The 8991-nt window shown below is 43.3% G+C and overlaps 1 protein-coding gene and 1 pseudogene across 1 annotated transcript; one reads left to right on the top strand and one right to left on the bottom strand.

The window, feature by feature from the left end:
• Positions 1–201: 201 nt before the first annotated feature.
• LOC127744487 (ribosomal protein S4, mitochondrial-like) lies at positions 202–3251 on the top strand (annotated as a pseudogene).
• A 3427-nt stretch (positions 3252–6678) lies between these two features.
• On the bottom strand, positions 6679–8985 carry LOC127744492 (uncharacterized tatC-like protein ymf16). The gene has a single exon (XM_052256621.1). The coding sequence runs from the start codon at positions 7941–7943 to the stop codon at positions 7194–7196; it is 750 nt and encodes a 249-aa protein (XP_052112581.1). The 5' UTR covers positions 7944–8985; the 3' UTR covers positions 6679–7193.
• Positions 8986–8991: the final 6 nt, after the last annotated feature.

The following is an 8991-nucleotide window of genomic DNA, read 5'->3' on the forward strand; positions in this document are numbered from 1 at the left end:
AAGGCGAGGGAATAAACTCTGGGCCCCGAGGTAAGATATAGAGTGTGCAGCGACTGCCTTCTCTCTTTTGGCTGTCGATTGCATGCAGTTTTCCCGATTTCTTTCGTTCTCCTTTTCGCTTTATTTGATTTCCATTCTCAGAACTATACTCTGAACTCTTAGTCAGACTGTATAATCTAATAGGAAGAGGCATACTAGACCTAACTGCTAGCTGTGAGAATAGCCGAAGCTGATAACCCGATGGAATCCGCTCTTATAGGAGGAATTCCCTTAGTTATCGGAATCCGGGTACAAGCTGCTATCGAATAGGCGCTGTTCACACGTCTTGGTGAATAAGCTGTGATCACTCTACGACTTTCTGTTCAGCACGCTAGCTTGGCTTATGGCTTTGCTCCTTTACTTCTGTTGTCGGCATACCGGTCTTGGCCTTTTGCTTGGCACGTTGTCGGAATAGGCTGTGATGCCAGATAGTGAAGTTCGAAGGGCCTTTCTTTATCACCGTAAGTAGCAATAGCAGTTTATTCTCAAACAAGTCTTAGCCCGAACCTACAGATTTACGCTTTGACGCCCGAAAGCTAAAGCAACGTCGTTCCGCTGGAGTGGAGGGCTTACTGGCTTTAAGCTGAGCTTCTTCTGCAACTGGCTGATCGGATGGACTTTTGTTTAACTTACAGACTGACCGCTAGAATGAAAAGAGGCTTGCTCAGGCCCTAGTCTAAGGAAAGGAATGCCTTAAAGAAAACTCCCACTTAATGACCAGCATCGTCTATTCTCGCTCGACCCTCTTGTGACCCCATACATATCCATTCCATATTTTATGAAATCACTTAGATAGAAGCATGTTGGATGACAGAACGATGCAGATATGGGTCCGGGTGCTACAAGTATGGATTTTTTCCAAGCAAGTAGAAATGACGTAGGTGATAGATCGAATCGTTTAGTACGCTAATCTTGACAGTTGAATTTCTCGATGGAGAGAGCGTCTGTTCACGTCAGGGTCCGAAGGAGATGTAGTCACTTTGACTTTCTTCTAGATGGGGTATGTGTTCAGTGTGCCAGGTCAAAGAAAGAGAGAAAAATGATAGGTAGTTTCCTTCTTGCTTTTGCGGGGGTTTTGGCAGAATTGGGTTCGACTCCCGTTATACGCGATGTGGCGAATCAGACTGATTCAACGGAGATATGCCTGCATTAAGATTTAAAACTTGTCGTCTACTTTCAGGAAATGTTCGGAAGAGAGAACTTACAATAATACAACGCCGCATTCTCCGAAGATTGAGGAACAAGAAGAGATCTATTAAGAGAAAGATTTATCCAAGAGAAAATCTTAACAGTTACATCCAATCACAAACTACACGAAAGTTGCCCCTTATTCATGGGGATTTACCCATCACAGAGATGCACAGAGGAACAGAACGAACTTCATATATCCCTTTTCTACTCAATCCAGAAACAAGATCGGACGTTATTCCGGTTCGTCTCCATTTTCGTGAAACTATTCCTCAAGCAAGGCAGCCGATAAGTCATCGAAGGGTTTGTGTGAATAATCGAATGGGAAGCATTACTCGTTTGAAAGTTTCCCACGGCGATCTAATATCTTTTCAAGAAAATGACGCGAAAATCCGCGGTGAAGAAATAAGGAGATCTTTCTATATCGAAATATCAGTAGAAAAAATTATAGGCAAATTCCTGGGTCACCGGGTAAGAATGTGGAGAAGAACCAAAACGGAATGGTTCCGCCTACTCAAAACTAAGCGGGGATGCCGCCTGCTACTAAAATCCCGGTTTTTGCAACAACAGTTGCGTTATTCTATGCAAGAAGAATACTTAGAAAGAACAAAGAAGTTTGGATCCGAAAAAGTATGCTTAGGAAGTTCTTTCGCTGAGCACAACAGAATGAAGAGGAATTTTTATCATTTCAAATCCCTATTCTTATCGAAGAGAAGAAACGAGAAAAAGCGATATCTTCCTACTCGAACAAGAAGGAAGATAGTTTACAACTCTTCTTTATATAGTAATTCGACCTATTGGTCCGCACCCCCCCATAAGTTTACTAGGAAGAGAAGAATAAAAAGGATCGAACTACCTACTCATTATTCGGAGGTGAATCATAGAACACCAAAAGCGGTGGTATTTTATGGACCTAACATAGGTCACATCCCTCACGACATAAGATTGAAAGATCCAAACCTTCCTCTTCGGAGCGGAAACGGACGTGGCCAAAACATATAAAGATCGGCGTAGTCGCTCATAGGGACATATCTATCCGGATAGGGGATAGTCTAGTCTATCGCCGTCTCTATCACGCTATTAGATATTCGAATATCTAATTTCTTTTTCTTATTTATAATTGAACAAAAGCGAGGAGCGAGCCAAAGAGCGAGTTAGGTCTACTTCAAATAGGGGCCAAGTCTTGCCTAAGCTCTTTAACCTGTTCCTCAAGGACAGGAAAGATAGATAGATTCAATTAGATTACACTCCTATCAGTGCAACGGCCGCTTTCTCCCCCACCTGGCTGCTCAATCTAAACCATTAGGGGTGAGGAAGATTGATCAAACTCCCCAAGGGGAGGGGATAGGAACGTACTAAATCAACAGGCAGGCAGACAGGACTTTAGCGGACGAGCAATCGAATATTCCCGCTAATCACTCGTACTCCTCCTAGCCCATGATTCAGTCTGTGGTCACGGAGCTATGTAATACCTCTGTACTAAAGTACCTGGTCCTTTACTTGACTAAGGGAAAATCCCTAAGAAATGCGCCGAGCAGAATAGCAGCATCATGCTTCAATTTAATAAGGATGTTAAGCTAGCTCGATCGCAGGAAATGATGGAAAGGTTGAAGCCCCAGTGGCAAGAAGAACAAGGTAACGGATGGAAGATAGATAGAACGAGGTGACATTGGAACAGGCAGTCAAGTAATCAAGCTACTGCCCTTCCTTGGGAGGGATAGGAGCCCTTCTTCTCGAGCATTGAATAGCATGGCCTGCCTTTGGATGGGCTTTTGGGAATGAATGATAGAGCACAGGCAAGGCATAAGTCCAAAAGAAGCACGGGCATTTGCTGGGACTTGAATGGGCATGCTAGAATAAGTCCTTTCGATCCTCAGAAAGGAGCAAGTCAGCTAATGAAGGCTCGCCCATCTCTTTTTATTGATTCTCGCTAAAGGATCGGGTACTTTGATTGGTATTAAAGTAAAGTGTTCTATCCCTTCGATCAAGTAACCTATTAACTTAACACCAACAAAAAAACTATTTCTAATATAAAAAAAGAGATTTTTGTGTGGCCAACACGCTCAACGGCTTTTTATTCGCTATCAGCACTATTTACTCTCTCTACCTTTCTCTCCCGCTCGGTAGAAGTTTGATGGAAAGGGGATAATAAAAAACGTTCTTTACTTCTTAGCTCATCGGGCTGTCTTAATCACTCGCTACCTAGGTACATGGGGAAATCGATACAAAGGGGAAGTTTCGACTCAATCGCTCTTTTAGTAGATAGTGGGAATCATGCTTAGTCAAGGGGGAAGATGAATGAATGTACTTACCTGCTCATTCATTCGATAAGAGAGGGATTGGAAGAAGAAGTCTAAGGTGTTATTCACTTTTGTATAAAACTTCTTTATGTACCAAAGTAGTCTTAATTAGAAATATACCAGCAAAGCTCGAACAAAGGAGAGTGTGTATTCTTCCGGGAGGATACCGAGCCAAGCGAGCGAAGCTGGATAGATGTGTGGGACAGAGGGAAGACCAAGGGGTTCGGCAGATGAACGAGTGATTAATACTGCTAGAGGTATCTTGTTCGACTTCTACTTGCATTTGAGAAGTATATCCTTAGCTTTCTCTCGTCTGAGCCAGGATCACGAATTCCGGGAAGCAATCAACTTACAGAGAACTAAGAACAACGACTACGCCCCCTACGATTGTTTCGATTTCTGCCACTACTTTTTGAGTATCCCACTCCTCTATTGGTTGAATTCATACAATAAAGTGAAATGAAAGAAAAGAGGGAACGAGACATCACAATGAGATCTTCATCTAAAAACAAACTAAAAGAAGGGTTTTCCTTCTTGAAGAAGATTCAATCCGTGCGATTTTTAGCCAAACACTCTCATGTTCAAGGAGTGGGCGCGGGGGAGGGAGCTGGGTCCCTAGCTCATGTTCAAGCAGGGGTTTCTACGCCCGCCCAGGAATACAGATAAGGAAGTGCAGCCGAAGGTAATGCTATTGTGGAATTCCGTTCAAATAGAAAGCTTTTGCTTTTGGCCAGTTCAAGGCTTCCTCCCTGTATACAACCGTGAGCTGTAGGCTCAGATAGGATAGTAGCGAACCAGAAAAAATTCCCGTAGTTGAATAAGGTAAGGTGGACGTTGAAAACTTTCCAACAGATAATATGGAATACTCTTATCAAAAGACGAGCACTATACTCTTTTTTTAGGGCAGAAAGATGCTAACTCGGTTTCGGGCTAATGGAAGGACGATTACCGTAAGCCTCCAGAAAGAAGACAGGGGCTTATGAATTTCATTCTTTGAAACTACGCGCTAGACTAAGAATCCCTCTATTTTTATATCTTTTATTGGCGCTTCTATAGAATAGAAAGAAGGTTTTCCTCGTCAAAGTACGCCCAAAGACTTATCATAAATTCCATTAAGCAGAGACCCTTTTTTCTGTGAGGGGTCGTAGGCTAGTCTTTCAGTAATTTCCGAGGAGTCAATTCTAAGAGTTCTCTATTGGTTCACGAACACGACCCGGCAATCGTGGACCCTTCCTCTAGTTAGTGACTTGGCTCCCTTCCTTCTAGTCACTGCTAGTAGGATAACATCTATTAATCCCTTCTCTTCCTTCTACTTTTGCTTTCTTTCTGTCTTCTGATTGTTGGTTCATAAAGGGCTACTATAAGACAGCTCTGCATTCCTTCGAGGCAATCGTAGCCAAGCTCTGAGACTATTCAAGCTAGTGTGGTAACGATATTGAGGAGGATACCTAGCTAGTCTTGAACCAGAGCAGGGAAGTGAAGCCCTCGATTAGCTAAGCAAATAGCTAGCTATATATGTCTTGGCCTCGGGAAAAGACTTCCATCTACCAATCAGCGGACCGGAACTCCCAGGCTCTGTATTTAGCAACCTCAGAATCGACTATGTGTTTTCCGGGTGAATCATTTAGAGTTCCTGGGGAAGAGGTGTAATATCCCTTTAACCTGGGAGTGGCTCAAAGCCTTTTGTAGACAGGAGGGCATCATCTAGGTTGGAAGTCTCCATTCATTGTTAGAGCTGTTGGAGAGCTTTAGAGCTCAAGGTTCGTCAAAGTCTTATGGTCTTCCATCGGGACTAGTTCCGGGGTGGAAGTGACTCTACCGAACCCTTAACCTCGGTACAAGAAAGAAAGGGAACCATCACTCTCATAGGAGTAAGGGCAAGGGAATCATCAATCCAAAAAGGAAAGGCGAAATCCAGTTTTCTTTTGTCCTACTTTTATGAGAAATTAGATGGGGATTCCAATAGAAGCCCTTCCTTTTCTGTCTCTTTGTGACTGTGAATTGAATGAATAAACGGATGAGTTCGATTCAAGCATCCGAACAAGAATGCCAACTGGGTTCAGATACCCCAAAGCCACAAGAAGACACTTAGGATTTTTTCTATCCCGGAGGAGGGGTCTCATTCGACTAAAAAGTCTTTATCGTACAGATTCATTTCGATCGATTCTTCCCTTTTAGATATGGAGAAGTGAAATAGAAATATTTATTAGTTATTACACGATGCATTCCTCTGGAAACATGTGAATTCAGCTTTCCCTCTCCGTTGAATGAACTAACTACGGGCTGCATTTGTCTCCCGAGCCAGAAAGCCAGACAAAATGAGGGGTCGGGTCGATGGAATATCCCTGCTGTTTCAGGAAGCGACCAGTGCGTAACAAAGGGCTTTCTTCTTGACAGGGTTGGATTCAGTCTAGGGTTCATCATGAAATCTGAAAAAGGGGTCCTTACCTCAGATGTTTCGAAGGTGTTGGGTACATCGGGAGACTGATCCTTCTACTTTTGCTGCAGCTGTTGTAATTGAATCATCATAAGCTGGACATTCAGAAAAATAGGTAGCTCTTGTGTGAAAGAATAAGCTTCTATTACTTTCATCTCTGGCTATTGAGCCAAGTGGAAGTAACTCTTACTGTTATAGAATCTGCTCTTACTGGTCTCCTAACCGGTGCTAGTGAAAGCAAATAACATAGTAAAAAAAGAAGAGAATGTCCTGAGAGAAGGAAGACTAGATAAATATCGTTTTTTGGTAGCATCCGATTTGTAACTACTCGTATTAGCTCACCCAGTAATAAGTGCTTAAAACAAAGCTCTGCCCTTTGGCACGATCATAGACGCAAGCAATCTAGCAAGTTCGAACGAAGACGATAGAGGGGATCCGCAAGGATCGTTACGAGCGATTAGGACCCATACCAATAGACTTAGACTCCCTCTTCCCCTATTCCTGAACCCCATAATTAGACTCACGAGCCAGGTGGCGGGAGAAAGCATTTTTAGAAAAGAGACCCAGGCCGGCCTTTTATTCCCGATTCGCTAAACAAGAGATCAATTAACTAAGCGGGCAGGTAAAAGGAATAACGAGCAATCTTCGCCACATCGCGTATAATGGGAGTCGAACCCACTACATAGGTTTCTTCCTTGTTTTACGCTTGAACCCCAACTTCAAAAGGCATTTTCGGGGACTAGCCTCCTTCCTTTTCCTTGCTCATACTACCAGTAAAGGAACTACGGATTCCGAGTGTAATGGCTAAAAATGGCTTTGCTCGTTATTGGATTACTGAAATGAAATAGTGAATGCGAGAACCATTTGCGAGGGGCCCCCCTCACCACTCCCCTCCTCACTTATCACGGAAGCAACCCAACCAAGGAGAACTCACCATGACAAAGGCCCGCCTTCCCTTTATACATACTAGTTTTACCCAACAGAGAAACAAAAATAATTGTCCTTCAATCCGGCCATGGCCGCCATTTTGCGGCCTCCTCCTCGATCCGGAAGCATAACAGGCTCCCCGGATTCTGGAGCTCGTGCATAAAGTTAATTATAAATTGTATTTTTTAATTCTCCCCCTCTATATCGTCGACATAAAACGCATAGTGTTTGGCTGCGTCCTTAAATGCTTCGCAGCTTCGGGGGGGGCTACTCTTCTTTTTTGTCAATTGAGCCGCTTTCCCTCATTCCACTCGTCCAGCCTCTTCACGAACTTGTACAATCGATGCCACAAAGATAGTCAACTCTATTATCGAAGAAATAAGGAAATGGGCGACGATTTGGCACCAGATATCTGGAGGTGTGGAAAGAGCAGCGGTGAGAAGCGGAAAAACCATCAAAAAACGACGATTGTTCGTGAAGGTTTCCACAGAAAGACCCCTTGGTTCTGGCAAACAGATCACAATTACAGGTACCTGAGAGCATACCGATGGAATGAACGAAATCTGAACAGTTAGCATAATATGGTCATAGATCTTAGGTTGTAACTTGATCATGAGCGAATTTGTTGATGTTGCACCCACGAAGTATAAAAAGTACCAAACATTGGGAACTACCCGGGGAAGAGTTAGGAACAGGAACAAGGAGAAGCGAGAACCACTTAAATAGAGGAATCGATTGTATTTCCTCCTTTGTTCCCCATGGCAACTGGGGATCAAAAAGCACCAAATTTGATGACTTATTAAGGGAAAGACGAAGTAAGAACATGCTATTGAAGACGTTGCAACATATGTCGGGGAGGCCTCCGTTGATTGTGTACAAACAAAATACGAGTCCAAAGACAGGGTAAGAAAGGGTTTAGCTAATGGAGATATTAACTCTTCCGGGAACCAGTAACGCGTAAACCATGTCAAACCAAGACCGATCAATATCCGAACGGAACGGATTCGAACTTCTCCTAAAATAGTTTCCGATGCGAAATGAAAATCATACATAGGATATAGATGAGTAATTCAAAGGATAAAAAGAAAGATAGAAGAACTTATTAGATTAGATCTTTTTTTTTTTTTTTCCATGTAGCCCCTTATCTCGCGCCATATTGGACTTTTTTGGTTGCCTATACACTCGCGGACTCGTTGAATATGCCGTAACCGCTGTTGATTAGACGTGAAGCGGTTTAGATCGGCAAAGTAGGCATCAATGCCTCTGGCAATATCCGCTTCTTCTTTGATGTTTAGATTTAGGTGTCCTTCCTTATCCTTATCCTTATATAAGGACAAAGTCTTTGTTACAATAGCGGAAATTCTGCTTTCGCAGAGATTGAAATGCCGCTCCGTTAACCGCCACTCCTTGGACGAGAGAAGGTCTTGCCATTGCTTTCGTTCCGCAATTTCCACAGCCGTCCAAATCTCATTTTGGGAGACCTCCCTCCCCTTCGACCACCGAAGTTCCTTCCCCTTATTATAGAAAGTGGATTGGATTCCCGGGAACCTGCGGTAGCGTCCTTTGCCCCGCGCTCGCCGAAATGTCGTGAAATCCTTGTAAAAAGGGTTCGACCGCCATGCCCCATACCATAGGGAAGTTCATCTAACATCTCGAATTTCTCCATTCTCGTCATGCCATGCTTTTTCATTCACTTCTTTTCTTCGTCGCTTCTTCCCCTCGTTCCCTTTCTCTTGGACATCTCACTTGAAATGCAATCAATGCATTCATTCTTTTCGATCTTATACTCAGATAGACTGAACACTCCCCCAATTTTCATGAATAAAGAAAGGGATAAACAACGACATCTGTGAACTCGGGTAGGCTTAGTTAGGGCATACCTCTGCCCTAAGCTAACAGCTTTCTTCTCTTATGTATGTAATAGTTGGATGAAAAGATCGCTCCTATCCTAAATGCAGCCGTGATCAACTATACTAAACGATTGATTCCACCCACTTTCAGCTATATCAACAAGGGATCCATCCCTTTAGTCACGGTTGGGCACTCAGTACTGGGCACAACAAAACTCAGGCCATTTTTCTATGGACTACGCTCTTTCCC

This window comes from Arachis duranensis, unplaced genomic scaffold (assembly GCF_000817695.3).
Source record: "Arachis duranensis cultivar V14167 unplaced genomic scaffold, aradu.V14167.gnm2.J7QH unplaced_Scaffold_40180, whole genome shotgun sequence".
NCBI classification, from domain to species: domain Eukaryota; kingdom Viridiplantae; phylum Streptophyta; class Magnoliopsida; order Fabales; family Fabaceae; genus Arachis; species Arachis duranensis.

What these genes read in the sequence shown, in the direction of transcription:
- LOC127744492 (XM_052256621.1), bottom strand. Translation starts at nt 7,943, where the DNA reads ATGTATGATTTTCATTTCGCATCGGAAACTATTTTAGGAGAAGTTCGA.